Source organism: Cricetulus griseus, chromosome 8, assembly GCF_003668045.3.
Source record: "Cricetulus griseus strain 17A/GY chromosome 8, alternate assembly CriGri-PICRH-1.0, whole genome shotgun sequence".
Classification (NCBI taxonomy): Eukaryota; Metazoa; Chordata; class Mammalia; order Rodentia; family Cricetidae; genus Cricetulus; species Cricetulus griseus.
This window is the reverse complement of record NC_048601.1, coordinates 60,215,812-60,233,087: the sequence shown is the minus strand read 5'-3', so window position 1 is coordinate 60,233,087 and position 17,276 is coordinate 60,215,812. Positions and strand designations below refer to the sequence as shown.

Sequence of the window (17,276 nt, the reverse complement as noted above, 5' to 3'; positions counted from 1 at the left end):
CCCTCTGGTTCCATGTCTGTTCTCCATCTTCCTCTACATCATCTGTCTTTTCTCTTTTTCACTGCCCTCTGTCACTCTGGGGAAGTAAACCTCTTTTGTGCTGTGAACTTTGTCTTAGGGATCCTGAGACTAAAATCACCATAAGATTGAATAAAATGGAATAAAATATCATGTGTGAATGTTGAAATTGAAAGAAAACACATAGCTTTAAAACATCCACTGGTTAAAAAATGATCATGACCGTAACGACAGAATTCTAGCATATGATGAAGAGACCAATATGAAGAATCATTAAATATAGAAGAGCTGAGAAAAAGCTAGAGACATAGGGAATATATTGAATGATACAAGAAGGGAAAATCATAGATTGAAAAAGATTGGTAAATACAAAAAGGCATTTAGTTCCCCTAATAGCTACCACCAGAAAATAACCTCTCTGTGTCATAGATTTTGTAAAAAAATGTATGTAAAAAAATATAGCCAGGTGGTGGTGGTGCACACCTTTAATCCCAGCACTTGAGAGGCAGAGGCAGGTGGATCTCTGTGAGTTTGAGACCAGCCTGGTCTACAAGAGCTAGTTCCAGGTCAGCCTCCAAAGCCACAGAGAAACCCTGTCTTGAGAAAACAAAAAGAAAAAAATATATAAAGTAAAAAATCAACATAAAATGTTATAATGGAAAAGTGGTAAGTCAACTGGAAAGACAAACACATAAGAATGACAACTGAAGTATTGTTTAAAACCTTAAAGATCTGAAAAGCACAAAACAATGTATTTCAGACTCTGTAGTAGGTAATTGCTAAACAATTGATCTATTAACATTACTATTCACACAGAAAAAAGACCATCTCTCTATCATGAGAGCACAGCCAAATGTTAATGTCATGAGAGGATGGAAGACTAGTGATTATGAGGAAAGGAGATATCAGTATGTCCAATGCAATAAGCCAGAAACTGAAGTATAGCTGGGGAGAAGGGGAAAGGGAAAACAAACAACTGTAGTGAGAGATGTAACTATGCCCCTGTGGTGCTGACCATACCCATTTGGGTGTGGTCACAGGTGCCTACAGGAGTGGAGGATTTAGGCTGGTTCTGGGAGGTGCACACTCTCTCTGGCTGCTGGTTGCTTCACAGAAAATAGCCTGGGAGGATCCTTGGAGTTGGAACCTGTGGCAGCCACCAGCCTCTTGTTTAAGTGTTTTGTATCTGAATAAACCTTTTAACCTGTACTGGGTCTAGTGAATCTTGATTCTTATGTGAGACTCACAACTATCTAATATACCAAGAACCCCAACAAAATTATAGAAATTACTAAACATTTATTAATAATCTTATATCTGTGTCTACAAGAATGATATGCATAGTGTTGGACTAGGTTAAAAAACTATATACAATTGTTTTCTCTAAAAACATACCTGTTAAGGATACACATGTGCTGAGAGTCAAATATTAGAAGTAAATCTGCCAAGCAAATGGGGGCCTAAAGCCAAGCTTGCATAGTTCTGTTGACATCTACTCCATTAGAATCTGAACAGTGCTGAATCAGATAAAGACAGCCATAAAGGAAATGAGTCATCAAAATATATAACATTTCTAAATCGATACACATCAAACTTTGGGACTCAAGTTTCATAAAAATGAATCTGGATAGATGCTGGGCAGAGTTTGCAGTCTACCATGGCCTGGCAGCTCTTTCTAAGTTGGCAACACTGAGGGCTCCTTCCACCCCACCCCCTCACTGGTGATAAGCAGCCAGGTCTCTACCTGAGTTTATTTGGAAGTGTGTCTTTGTCCAGATACTGACTTATCTTTAGTATGAACTTTGACATATTTCTATGCAGAACCTTTCCTTCCCCCTTGCTAACCAAATGGTAATCAGACATTGTCCTAGGAGCATTTTGGTAGGACTGTGCTTCCACAGATGGTAACTAATAATTGTACTAGAAGCTTTATGATGGAGGCATGCTCTCTAATGCAAATTATGTGATGTCTCAGCCACCATCCCCATCGTTAACACCTCCCCTCAGTCTGAAATAAAGTTTGTCTGCTTCACTGAAGCTTATTCCCAGAATTATTTTTTGACCATGGTCACAGGCCTTTTAAAGGCCTGTTGCTGCTTTAGCCCCTTTGTCCTTGTGGATGGTGGTCAGGGAACTGCAAACTATGGACACAGAATGTCTGATTTTTCCTGATACAATAGCAGAGGGTAATTTCAGCACACTGCTGACTAATTTAGATTCAAACTGAAAACCACCAGCACAATTTTTATTTTAAACTTCATGAGAATTGAATGGCCACTATGACATCTAAATTTATCTCATCTATCATATATACATGTATATTATACATCATTCCTAGCATGCTATAAGACTTCTAAAAATAGACTTCATTTTAAGTTACAATGGAAGTCTTAAAAAGAATAAGAGAATCTAAATGAAACTAGATACCAGTGCATAGAGAAATTATAGAGACTAAATAATTAACAGAAGACTGCCCAGTAGCCTCTTGGATTACCATTGATTTATTGAAGATGTCAGGGAGAAAAACAATTCCTAGAATATAATGAAAATAACATCACAGCTTCCCTGCATGTTTTGAGATAGCCATGTGATGGTGAGAGGTAAGTTTTTGGCTTTGAATGCCTACATTAAAACCAGAAAGACTCCAAGAAAATGACCAAATGTGGAGAGATCTCAAATAAGCACCCAATGATGAGCCTTAATGCCTAAGGAAATGATCAAAGCAAACACAGTGGCAGTCAATGGTAAAAGGTGATAAATATAGAAATGAATGATATGCTAGTTAAAATAACAATATATAAAATTATTCCAAATAGTTTTCCATTCATTAAATAGATGAACTGAACAGCATGCAAACTGACCTAGAGAAAAAGTATCCTATCAAATTAATAAAATAAGAGACAACAGAAAGGCTTGCAACAGATTCAAATGAAATCCAGAAGATCACTAAGGAGTATTTAGAAATCTTATATTTCTCTCCAAAACTGGAAAATCTAGAAGTAAGTATGTTTCTACACAGAACTGTCATAAAATTAAATCAAAAGAATATCAACAACTCAGGGAAGAGAAGACAGCCTGCATGCTGCATTCTTGATTGTGATAGCAACCACTTCAATGCAACAAAACAATGTTTGCTTTTAAATACCCAAGCTTGCTGCAACCCTTCTCATCACAGCATAGGTCAAACCACACTGATAGGAAACAGTAGAGTGCATACAGGTTGTCCCAAAGGGGCCATTTCAAACCATAGTGATCTCATTACCTAGTAAAGAAACATAAAATGCAAATACTATGAAAAGGCTCAGAAGATATAAGATCTAGGAAGAACACCTATTCTCGTAGCTGAGTAAGTCACTCAATGAAAGTTCTGTGATGGTAATGAGAACTATAAAATTCAGGCTTTAGAGGAAAGCAGACTCCAAGACAATGAGAACGAAGACCACTAATCAAAACATTTGTAGTCTGTGGCCTGTGATACTGTATTTTCTTGGTTTAATAAAAATACATGGAATTTCATCTGTGCATGGTTCAGCTTAATCCCAAGTCTTCATTTCCTTAGGTGAGATATCTGTCCCATTTCACCTTCTTTGCCCACTATGCTGTTATGTATAGGATAACATCCCCATTCTGAAAATTCTCCCACCTACTTTTCAAGCTGTTCTGGAATTCCTGATGCAAGTCTTTAGGATTTTAACCCAGAGCTGAACTCATCTCAGACTGTCAGCTATCCTTCCAGAAGAAGTCATTTGGACATCATTTTTTAACATTATGGACACTTTCTAGATTTGTGACAGACAAAGGGTCACAAGTAAGGTCCCATAAATTATGTCAATTAGTCTGATGTAGTTTATAATGTTCAGGGAATCATAGTTTCTTCCATATCAACATTTTCATGTGTGTGTGTGCGTGTGTGTGTGTGTGTGTGTGTGTGTGTGTGTGTGAGAGAGAGAGAGAGAGAGAGAGAGAGAGAGAGAGAGAGAGAGAAGAGAGAGAGAGATTATAGCCATGTGTGTGTATGCGTGTTCCCATGCACACACATGCCTATGATGCTCTTCATATGATCTGCATAAGCAGTTTTCTCCAAATAAACTACCAGTGCCACAGCTGTAGGAATTTAGGTTTCTTGACTCTCTCCTTCAGTCTGACCTCTGCATGCCATCATTTTCCTGTTATAGTCACTCAATTTGGGTGCTCTTATTATTGGTTTATATGCTTTCTTTGCAGTTGACAAACATAATTTATCTCTCTAGATTTAACTTGATTTATCCTTGAGAAGAGGTGTTAGATGTGGTCTGGTTCAATTTCTCTCTGTTCTTTCTGTTTCTTGCATAGAAACATCTGCATCTGTTCTCAACTCTTGCATCTGTTCTCAACTCTTGGCATTCACAGGAGATAGCACTACTTCTGCACCCATTATGTAAACACTTTAGAAATTCCTGAGATGGAATTCTAAAGACAAGGAAAAGAATTGTTTGTATCTTCTGATTTATTGAAGAATCAAAAATAGCAAGAAAAATGCAGGCTCTATTCCCATTGAGTTCATGGTCCAATTGAAAATATAAATTCATAAATACTCTTTATTAAGTAGTATAGTAATTCTACAACAAAAGGATATGTGAACTGCACAGCTGCTCAGGAAAAGATGATGCCTTAATCAAGAACATTCTGAATATAATTAAATTAAAGAGAACAATATTTCCTGAATTTGAAATTATAACAATAAAATGGATATTATTGTTATTATTATTATTATTATTAATCATGGTAAGAAGATTTCCTTTATCAACTAATTTGGAAAATGCATTTACTCAGACATGACTAGGATGCCATCACATTCCAACAGCAAGGTGCAAATATAGATTCAGCTTAAGACAAGAGATCTGTCTCCAAGCTGATGGTAGTTGCAGGGAGAATGGAGCATCCTAAATGCAAGGTGTTTGCTAGATACTCTCTTCTCATAGAGTCTGGAGTATGTCTCAGTAGGTGCCATTGCTTTCTTTGGAGGGAAACTGACATTCTCATGTGTACTTGAAATAAAAATTATTCAATAATGCCTGAAACATCAACTGCTTGGGAGGCTGAAGCAGAACACTTAGCTTACAGAGTGACATCAAGGGTAGCCTGCAAAATTTCATGAAGCTTCACCTCAAAATATAAAAGGGAGGGGGTAAGGGTGAAGCTGTGAGAAATATGAAGACAAGGAGGAGGTGAATATGATCAAAGCACCTTGGATATATGTATGAAATTATCAAAGAATTAAAATGTTATTTTAAAAGTGTGTGTGTGTGTTTGAGAGAGAGAGAGAGAGAGAGAGAGAGAGAGAGAGAGAGAGAGAGAAATGTGATAAAGAGAAATATAGATGTGCACAGTGTCAGAGATCTTGCTTATCTGTGCAAGGCTCTGGGTTCCATCTCCATTGAGATTATTATATATATATATATATATATATATATATGTATGTATGTATGTATATATGTATATGTATATGTATATGTATATGTATATGTATATGTATATGTATATGTATATGTATATGTATATATATGGACTATATAAATGGCTTGAAATATTTGTAACTACTTAAAAAGAAACTGATTTCAATTCTTTAACTCAAAAGGAGAGGAAAATTACAGGATATTGTGATAACATAGAGATATCAATGTCAAAACATAATAGGCTGGAGTTCTTTGATTTGTGGTAAGTTTGAGTGTACATGTGCATTAATACATTCTAGTTTGCTTTCCTGTTGCTGTGATAAACACCATGACTAAGGCAAACTGGGAGGGAAAGGACTGGTTTGTTTTATACTTCCATATCTCAGTCCATCATTAATGGAAAATAGGACAAGCTCATGCCAGTAACCTGGAGATGGGCAACACAGAGAACATGGAAGAGCACTGTTTACTGGCTTGCTTCCTGCAGATGGCTCATATACTTTCCTTATACAACCCAGGACTGTCTGCCCAGGGCTAGCCCTGTATATAGTGGGCTGGAACCTCACACGTCAATCATTAATCAAGAAAAGCCCCATATACTTATTTGCCTAAGGGCAACCTGATGGAGGCAATTCCTTCATTGAGGGTTCTTCTTCCCAGATAACTCTAATTTGTGTCAAATTGACCAAAACTAAACAACTGAGATGGACTAATTTTAATTTGAAAGCTATTATAAATTCCTGCATAATTTGCATAATTTAAAATGTTAATTAAAAGACACATAAAGAAATTCTTTTGCATGTTATGAAATTTATTGCAATTCCAATTTGAGAAAAGATAAAGATAATAGATTAAGTGGTTACACCAAGTTCAAATAACTCTTCTACTTAATACTGAATTGAGTTCCTAACCTCAAGCATTTGAATACTGTTAAGTGAGGAAATGGGATGGACTAAACTTGCCTTGCCTATATTGCATGAAGTATATTAAATAAAAAGACACAAATACAAAAATATGCTAACTGTAATATACATGAGCTATCTAAAAAGAGTATGTCTTCTTTAGGTTATGGCTAGAGTATTTATTTGAAGACGGATGTCATTGGATGGAGTGTTTGGAATTCAAAGATGTAGCTATTCTAGTCTTCACAGTGATTCTTGTACTGGAACTTTGATTATTGAAGTTTGTGAAACTCCTGTGTCAATATTCATTTTGGAAAAAAGCATTCAGGTTCATGGTTGAAGGTCCAGTGCTATTGTCTTTGTAGTCAGATGTTCTAGTAATTGTACATGAACAACTAGCTTTGAGTACATGATCAATCTTTGGAGCAACCTACTGTTGAAGCTTTCAGTTCCTTACAGGTAAAAGACCAGGATCAGGGTTTATTATTGTAGACAACAAGATAAATCTTGGACAAAACAAAACAAAATTAATTAATTAACAATCAAAACAGCAACAAAAACAAAACAGAAATCACTTTTGGGGTATTTTTATGTCTTATTTTAAATAAGTTGATATTTTAAAATTACATTTAGTGGTGGTTTGATAACAATGTTTCCCATAGGCTCTTGTATTTGAATGTTTAGTCCCTAGCTGGTGAACTGTTCAGGAAGGATTAGGAGGTATGGCCCTGTTTGGGGATCTGTGCCACTAGAGTGGACATTGATATTACAAAAGCCCAAACCTGGCCCAATCTCTCTCGCTTTCTGCCTTCAACTTCTGGATCAGATATGAGCTGCCGCCTGCTACTACAGCACCATGCTTATGTACTTGCGGTCATGCTTCCTGTCATGATGGTCATGGGCTTATTCTCTGGATCTGTAAGCAAGTCCCCAATTAAATGTCTTCATTTCTAAAAAATAAAAAAGAAAGAAAAAAGAATATCAACAACAATACAACCATAGCAAGCAACCTACTGAAGTGGCAATAAAATGTCTAGCAAAAGCAAAAGCACTTGGGAGCACAAAGGAAGTCCATCAGATCACTGTAGAAAAGCTGGAAGCTGTATAGATGTTCTTAAACATCAAAATGCTGAGTTAGAACTCAAGAAATGACAAAGATGATCAGAACCTCCAGTCTATACAAATCCAGGCAAGCATGTACATGCTAGAGCAAAGCTGGCAAAACTCAACTAAGAAATGGCCTAAAAAATGAGAATGATATAAGACCTATTGAAAACTGTTGAGAGGCTCCAGAAGGAGAAAAGAATGATAATGCCTAGGTAGAGACTCAGGATCAGAGAGGAAACTTCTGCCAAAATGGTGAAGAAAGAAGTTTGCACCCACATAGAGTAAATGCAAATTATTTTCCTGGAACTCTACATGCTAAAATGTAACACCAACATGCCTTTACTGATTCCCATGGTTCAGATATTTTATGAGAAAACTGAATTGAGAAATAAGTTAGACTGATTGATTTTGGAAAGAAATAACCTGAGGATGGAATCAGAAACATCAATACAGAGATTTGAAAACACCAAGGAAAGGGTCAAGGAGGACATAGCTGCACGCATTGAGGCCCTCAAAGCATCTCATCAGAGAGAAATAGAAAGACTCCTTTGCCAAAATGCCATAGAAAATCAAATTCTTTTCCAAAATAGCCAAAAGGAATCACAAAATCCATTATTAGGCATATATCCAAAAAAAGCAAATTCATACAAGGACATCTGTACAACGATTTTCATAGCAGCATTATTTGTAATAGCCAGAACCTGGAAACATCCTACATGCCCCTCATCTGAAGAATGCATAGAGAAAATGGAGTACTACTCAGCAGAAAACAGCAATGGAATCTTGAATTTCTCAGGCAAATGGATGGAACTAGAAGAAAGCATTCCGAGCGAGGTAACCCAATGACAAAAAGACAAACATGGTATGTACAAACTCATATGTGGATTTTAGATATAAAATAAAGGATTACCAGCCTACAATCCACACTGCCAGAGAAACTAGTAAACAAAGAAGACCCTAAGAGAGACATACATGGTGCCCTGGAGAAGGGGAAAGGCTCTAAATCTCCTGACCAAATTGGGAGGACAGGAAGAGGGGGGAGGGAGCTAGGAGAATGAGAAGGGGAGAAGAGGAGGGATGCCGAGGACAGGAGGGAGCAGAAAGGTTGAGCCAGGGGAAGAATAGATGATAATAAGAATGGAGATACCATAATAGAGGGAGACATTTTTGGTTTAGAGAGAAATCAGGCATTAGGGAAATGTTTGGAGATCTACAAAGATGACACAGCTAACAATCTAAGCAACAAAGGAGAGGCTACCTTAAATGTCATCCCCTGATAATAAGATTGATGACTGACTTATATGCCATCATATAGCCTTCATCCAGCAGCTGGTGGAAGTAGAAGCAAACACCCACAACTAATCACCGAACTGAACTGGAATTCAGATGCAGAGGACGAGGGAAGAGCAAAGGGATTCAGACCAGGCTGGTGAAACCCACAGAAACAGCTGACCTGAACATCAGGGAACTCTTTCTCCCCAGACTGGTATCTGGAATACTAGCATGGAACTGATCCAGATCCCAGGAACAAGGGTTTCTGTGAGGAAACCTCAGAAATCTACAGGACCTCCTGTAGAAGTTCAGTCCTTATCCCTAGCATAGCTGTGGACTTTGGGAGCCCATTCCATATAGAGGAATACTCCCTGAGCCAAGACACATGGTAGTGGGCCTAGGCCGTATCCCAAAGGATACGATAGACTCTGATGACACCCTATGGAAGGCCCCACCATCCAGGGGGAGCAGAAAGGATATGTGATAGATAGGGTTTTAGATGGGGGAGAGGGTAGGAGAGGATGGAAGTGAGAAGGGAACTGGGATTGTCATGTAAAACAATCCTGTTTCTAATTCAAATAAAAAAAGTTGAAAAAATAAAAACTTCAAAAAAATCTCAGAGTCAGAAAAGCACAGTGTGATATCCAGTAGCAACTGCAGACAGACACAAGGACATTTGTAAGGGCTATAGTATGTATCACCATCAGGCTATTGCAGACAGGTGGGAGCCTGGGCACCCCAAACTTGTGCTACAAGGCCAAATATCAGAAGCACATGCTTACCCAGTCCACAAGTTCTTTGGTAAATGAACTCTAAATTATACACAACCAGACTATCCTTCACTTACATTGCCAACCTTCCTGAACACCTGACACAGCTCAACTTAAGCAAGTTAATGGCTGAAGAATAGATCCCAAATTGTAGTTGTTTGTGTTTATGCTGTCTTCTGCTCTGTTTTGTGATCTCAACTGAATATACAGCTCAGACCACTAAGTATCTTAACCTATGTATTTACTGAAATTGAGATTGTAATTGTTTTCGTGTGGCTGATGTTAAAAAGACTAAAAGTTGGGAACTCACGAGATTCCCTTGGCTATTTATACTAACCCTCCCCCTCCAGGGTCCTTCAATGTCACACAGTGCCTCACAATGACTCTCAGCTGATGCAGACACCAGGAGGAGCAGGTGAGGCAGCCCAGCCTCACACTTTGCTACTCTGGATGGTTTATGGCATGACATGTATCACTGTGGGAGGAGGATTATAACCTTGCTGACAGAAATAAATGCCAGCATCCTCAGCCTCCAGGCTGCTGATTGTGAGAGAAAACTGTGTCCCAGACCCACTGCCACTGAACCTCGTTGGGACTCCATCTTCCAAGCTGTTTGCATAATAGATCAGGAGCTTAGGAGCTTTCCCCGGTTTCTGCAGGTACCATGATAATGTAGTATAAATGTTCTCACTAGCCTTGCAAGAGAGGCTGACTCTGTCTCCCAAAGATACGGACAGGGATGATGGAGTTTGTGTCATTTGGATATTACATCTGCCACCTGCAATTAAAATCACAAAAGTAATTATGTGGTAAGACAAATTACCTAATGCATTCAGTCAACACTAATCACATTGGTCTAAACAAATGACCATTGCTGTGCTTCCTTACCTGGGAACCAGAGCAGCAGGAATACCAGGAGCTGAGTAGGAAACCCCATGTTCATGTTGTGGCCTGGTCACACTGGCTACAGCACAGACTGTAACGGTCTTATGAAGAAGGCCTCAGGGCAATGGGCTGTGCTCTGAACACATGCAAATCCCCAGGGGCTGTGTAAAGCTGCAGGCCTGGTTCACTTCAGTAATTGAGCAAGAGATCAGGGTCCCCAGGTGTCTCAGGTCAGACCCAGGCATGAGCACATTTTGATAGAAAGAATGTGTGTTTTTTCTGTGGAAAAAAGGACTACAGGAATCCTGAGTCTTGAGAGGTGCATGTCACTTTGAATACTCCTTGTTTTGTCACACTATTTTATTCTACAGCTGTATCTAGGACATGATCATTCACTATGACAAAATTTCAGATGTGCAAAAAGATTCATAGACTCATTTATTTTCTTGATACCTGTCAGTATCTTGGATGGCTGATTCTCCTTCTTTTAAAGGGAAAGTGGAAGAGTGATTCAGCGGGAGCTCAGAGTATTCTCCTTAGGAGGTAGGATGAGTTTCCATGAATAAAAGTCCTCCAGGTGGGAGTTTCTCTGACTGGGTCAGGTAGGTTTAAGTGCAGTGCTGTTAAAACCTGATGATGGTCACTGAAGGAGTATTGGCGTATTACAGCTCCTTGGGTATATGTTAGAAAGGTGCTTGCATGGGAGGTGTAAGAATTGATAACAACTAGCATTGGTTTTAAGCTGGAAGATTGGACAAATACACAAATTAATAACTGAAAATAAAAGTAATTAAATATTGATAAAAAGACATATGTAATTTTTTCAGAAATTGATGCAGAAGTAGTACATTTATATCCTTTTCACCCCATAACTTTCTGTTTCAATTCCTCCTCTATGCCCCCAACTTCCTACAATTATTATTCTTTAATTGACCTCTTCTTTAACTACTATTTGCACACACACACACACACACACACACACACACACACACACACACACACACACACACACAGCACAGCACACTACTGAGTTCTCTTAGTTTTGTTTCTATATGGATTTATTTAGACTGACCACTGGGGACTAGAAAAACTATTAGAAACTCAGATATTGTGTTGTAGGTTGAGGCGGGCCATGTCATGGTCACTGATGCTCTGCATTTTGAACAGTGATATATCCCTGTAATACTTTCTATTTAAAAGAGAAGATTCTTTGATGAGTGAGAGCTTCACTTATTTGAGCATACAGGTATAATTATTTAGAATAAACTTAGTACTTACATTGGATAAGGAAAATATCCACTGTGAGCTCTCTTCTAAGGTCTGTGAAAACTCCAAGCACAAATACTTGCCTTACTTAACAGTACCAGTCATGAATACCCTACCACTGATCAAATTATAAAACCAAAGAGGCCACTTTTGTTCGCACCAATTATAAAAGGGCTACTACTGTAACATTGAGGATATCCTTCTGAGTTAGTCATTGCTGGATTTAGAGTCAGGAAGATATGTTGAATGTTTTTCTCTCTGGGCAGCTTATATAGAACCTTACAGTAGTGGGTGATCTGGTTCTCATGGAGGAGTCTTCCAAGTCAGATCCTTACAGAATCTTCAAATTCCTGTGAACAAAATGTGTAGTGTCTTTAGAAATAGAGTCTTCCCATCATTGAAGCATGCTACTTTCACACAGCCAGAGTACACACATGCACAGAGGCTTCATAAGGAGCCAAGGCGGAACTGGAAAAACCCGCAGAAACACTTAACCTGACCTAATGAGAGCACAGAGACCCTAGTCGTAAAGCTGGGGAACCAACGTTGGACCGAACCAAGCCCTCTGAATGTGGGTGCCAGCTAGGGGGCCAGGGAAGTCTATAGGACCTCTAACAGTGGAGCCAGTGTTTATCCCTAGAGCACAAATGGACTTTGGGAGACCATTCCCTATGGAGGGATACTACTGCAGCCCAGATACAGCAAGGAGGGCCTAGGCCCTCTCCCAAATGATTCCATAAAGACACTCCTATCTGTCGAGAGAATGCAATCTGGGGTCTTCAATTTTGGAAGTCTCTTTGAAGTCCTCCTTGGTTGCAAATATTTGAAAAACAATTTGATTGAAGTCAGGTTTGTGGTTTCCATCTATCCAAGGGGAAAGTGGCTAAGTTAACTGAGAAACCATTCCTGAGTTGAATTACAGAATTTGTTTAATATAGTTCCAGATATTTTAGAAGGAATTATCAGTTGACCATATAGAATCTATCCAAAGAATGTGATCCTGACATATTGTGGTAAAGGTGGGGGACATATATTGTCACATAACTTCCCAGGATTATCTTTGTGTTTTCTGGGATCTAAAGGACTGTGGATGGCAACCACTCCTTAGGTGCGGGAGGGTCATCTTTCCTTATGTCCCGTTCCTCGTTTAAGTTCCTCGTGGGATGCTAGATAGGTACTCTAGCTGTATTAGTACCTTAAGAGCCACACCTGATTTCTTATGTATGTAGACTAGATATGTTCCTTCTTCGGGGCTCTAAGCTGATACCTCAATTAGCACCTGTTTTAATTGACTAAAACCAGGTATAACTGCTGCCTCCCATATTATGATGTGAATCCCCAATGCCTAGATATCTAATACTAACTGATATAAGAGGTGACCACATCTCCCTACCCAGTCACTCATTGCTGCCAGAATCCATGGCACTCAGAAGTCCTCTATATCTATACTGTTTGAGGTTTTGAGGAAAAGCAAAAGAGGAAGAGGGCCTGATGCTATCTTTGCTCTGTGACCCAGTCCCTCTAATGAAGTAGAACCCAGTATTTTTCCTGAAGTCTGATAAAACTAAACTTTAGATTTTCTTTTATTTTTGAGATTATTATGTAATTACATAATTTCCCCTCACCCTTCACTTCTCAAATACCCCTCCTTGCTCTCTTTCAAGTTCATAACCTTTTTTTCATTAGTCTTACATGCATCTGTGTATACACATATCCTAAATACATAAATATATTCTGCTCAATCTGTATAAATTTACTTGGAGGTTTATGTTCAGAGCTGAATCTATAGTATCAGATATCTTTTGGTGTTTTCCCCCTTTAGGAAAACTATTTATCCTGCCCCTATGTGTTACCTGTTTTGTGTGTGTGTGTGTGTGTGTAGGGTTAAAGCCTCATATAATTTCGCCTACCTACTTTGGAGTGTCTATTGTTGTCCTCAGTCAGCTCATGTCTAGACAAAAATGTAGGTGGGAGTTAACAAATGCAGCATCTGACATTCCTGGGAAACACAGTCTCACAGCAAACCTCCTGTTCCTCTGGCATTTGCAATCACTCAGCCACCAACTCCAATATAATCACTGAGCTTTAGGTGAGGGAATTGATATATATATATATATATATCAGTTGGGCATAATCTCCAAAACCATGCAATTTATTCAGTTGTTGCTTTTAACATAGTCTCCATATGTTAGAAAGAGAAGTTCAATAAGTGAGCAGTAAAGACTACCAGAGGTTCCATAGATTTCCCAGACCTCCAAACTGACATCCTCATTCAGGGTGTCTGGATCAGTCCTATGCTGGTTTCCCAGATATAAGACTGGGGTCCATGAGCAAACCCTTGTTCAGGTCAGCTATTTTTGTTGTTTTCTCCAGCCTGGTCATCATTCCTCCCTCTCTGCAACTAGATTTCAGAGTTCAGTTCAGTGTTTAGCTGTGGGTGTCTGCTTCTGCTTCCATAAGCTACTGGATGAAGGCCCTAGGATAGCATATAAAGTAGTCATCAATCTCATTATTGGAGAAGGACATTCATGATAGCCTCTCAACTATTACTTAGATTGTTAGTAGGGGTCAAACTTGTGGATCCCTAGTGCTAAAATTCTCTCTTATTTCTTTTTTATTTATTTATTTAAATTAGAAACAAGTTTGTTGCACATGTGAATAGCAGTTCCCTCTCCCTCCTCTCTGCCCCTGGCAACCACTAACAACCTACCTAACCCACAACCTTTCAACTCCCCAATGAGTGTGAGGCCTTCCATGGGGGATCTTCAGAGTCTGTCATGTCCTTTGGGATAGGGCCTACCAACACCTAATTTTTGACAAAGAATCTAAAGGTATACAATGGAAAAAAGAAAGCATTCAACAGAAATGTGCTGCCATAACTGGATGCTGGAATGTAGAAGACTGCAGATAGATCCATATCTATAGCCATGCATGAAACTCAAGTCCAAATGGATCAAAGACCTCAACAAAAATTCAGCCACACTAAACCTCCTAGAATAGTAGGTAGGTGGTACCCAGCAACAAATTGGTTTAGGAGTCTGCTTTCTAAACATAACACCAGTAGCACAAACATTGAGATCAACAATTAATAAATGGGACCTCCTGAAACTGAGAAGCTTCTGTAAGGCAAAGGACACAGTCAACAAGACAAAACACCAGCCCACAGGATGGGAAAAGATATTCACCAACCCCACATCTGACAGAGAGTTGATCACCAAAATATACAATGAACTCAAGAAGCTAGCCACCAAAACACAAAACAATACAATTAAAAACTGGAGTGCAAAACTAAATAGAGAATTCTCAACAGAGAAATCAAAAATGGCTGAAAAACATTTGAGAAAGTACTCAACATCCTTAGCCATCAGGGAAATGCAACTCAAAACCACTCTGAGATACCATCTTATTCCTGTCAGAATGGCTAAAATTAATAACACCAATGATAATCTATGCTGGAGGGGATGTGGAGAAAGAAGAACACTCCTCCGTTGCTGGTGGGATTGCAAACTTCTACAACCACTTTCGAAATCAGTATGGTGGTTTCATACCAAAATGGGAATCATCTACCTCAAGATCCAGCAATTCCTCTCTTGGCATATACCCAAAGAATGCACACTCATACAATATGGACATATGTTCAACTGTGTTCACAACAGTGTTTGTAATAGCCAGAGCCTGTAAGCAACCTAGATGCCCCTCAGCTGAAGAATGGATAGAGAAAATGTGGTACATTTACACAATGGAGTACTACTCAGTGGGAAAAAAATAATGAATCATGAAATTCACAGGCAAATGGATGTAAGTAATAGAAACCATCCTGAGTGAGGTAACCCAGTCACAAAAAGACAAACATGATATGTACTCACTCATATATGGATGTTAAACATAAAGCAAAGAATTACCAGCCTACAATCCACACTGCCAGAGGAGCTAGGAAACAAGGAGGACCCCAAGAGAAAATTACATATTCCCTCAAAGAAGGTGAGGTGGACAAGAACCCCTGAGCAATTTGGGAGCTCAGGGAGGGCAGGGTGAGGAACAAATATTTTCTAATTACATTTGTCTGTGAGTTATTTCAAAATAGATATGTAGTAACCATATTTGAGAATTTTTCAGATATATTCATTTATATCTTAATGAAATTATACAACAATATGGTTTAACACATAGATCTAATGAAATTTACTCAATGTATTGATTTTTTTCAGGAATACTCATTGGCTGTTTGAAAGAGTACTTATTTTGCTGTGTCGGGGGATACCGTTCAGTCAAGTTCTCCTAGTCCAGGTGGAGTAGGAGTGGTATTGCAATCTTGTACATCCTTGATAAGTTCATGATTGCATGATCTTTCAATTGCTGAGAAAACTATTGGGCAGGGTGGATCAGGGTTCTAATTCTGACACATGAGTGGTTGAGTGAGGACATTAGGAAAGTCAGGGCCATTTTTGGAATCTATGTGAGACCTGACTTAAAAATAGAAACAAAAAATTAAGGGCTAGTAAAAGATCTTGTTAATAGAGGATAGGTCTAGTATGCATGACACCCCATCTCCAATTCTAAAAGTGGTACGTAGAAACATGTTTATTTCCCCAGGTGAAATTATACTTAATTTCTTCTTTTCATTAATTTGATCAAATTTCCTTACACCATTTGAGACTCCCAATCAAGAGAGCTTGCCTAAACATTGGAAATTACAATGTTACCTGATAAATCAACCATTTTAATGTTATGTAAACCCCTTCTTTATTCCTAGAGTCTACATTGTCTCATACTAGCATAGAGAAGCTTAAGCATTTGCAAGTCATAATATTTCATCTTTATTCATTTATATTCTTAAAAGAAAGGGAAAATCTTGTCATGGAAGCTGTACTGTGACACGGTGAGTCACTCAGCAACCCCCTTTATCCATACATCTTTATATGTAGGCATTGATCACAAAGAATCATTAGTTTGGTTCAAGGCCGGCTACACTACTGTTACACTAATGACACTGGTCCCTAATTGACACCCTGGATGTCTTGTTGCTGCCCTGTGCCATGGAGATCCTGTAGCCCTGGAACGTCACAGTCATCCCCACTCCACCTGTGTTCCAACAGATCACCAATGGGGTTGGTGATGGGGTTAGCCAACTCATAAACCTGAACCTGAGTAATTGCAGGGTCGGTAAGAACAACAGCTCTCCCCTGTCTTCACCACCAGGGTGAGTTCTCCAGCATTGCCCTGGCGAATTCACCTCTTGCATAAATGAACAGGGAGTGGGGCCAGTTCTCCTGTTTTCACATCCCCAAAATTGGTCCTCCCACATCTATACCTGTAAGGCTAGATCTACTATGTTAACCACTGGAGATGTGTGGACCACTCTCCTGAGTGCTACAGCTGATGAGGGACAGGGACAGCTCTCCCACCTTAGGTGGAGGAGGGAATTCTGCACCCCCTGCCCGTTCCATCACATGACTGATGAGTAATGGTGACAGTTCTCCCACCAACCTCAAGAATTGACAGGCAGGGGCTGAAGATCTCTCCCCCACTCATGCTGTCACATGACAGATGGGGAATGAGGACAGTTATCCCATGCTCACAACTTTGGGCCTGGCTCACCCACACCTCTGTCAATAGAGTTA

The 17,276-nt window shown here is 39.1% G+C and overlaps 1 gene segment (V, D, J or C); it reads right to left on the bottom strand.

Moving 5' to 3' along the window:
• Window positions 1–5,958: 5,958 nt before the first annotated feature.
• On the bottom strand, window positions 5,959–10,447 carry LOC103164482. The segment is given in 3 exon segments: window positions 5,959–6,014; window positions 10,001–10,282; window positions 10,393–10,447. Coding segments are annotated over 3 exon segments (393 nt in total).
• Between the last annotated feature and the right edge of the window lie 6,829 nt (window positions 10,448–17,276).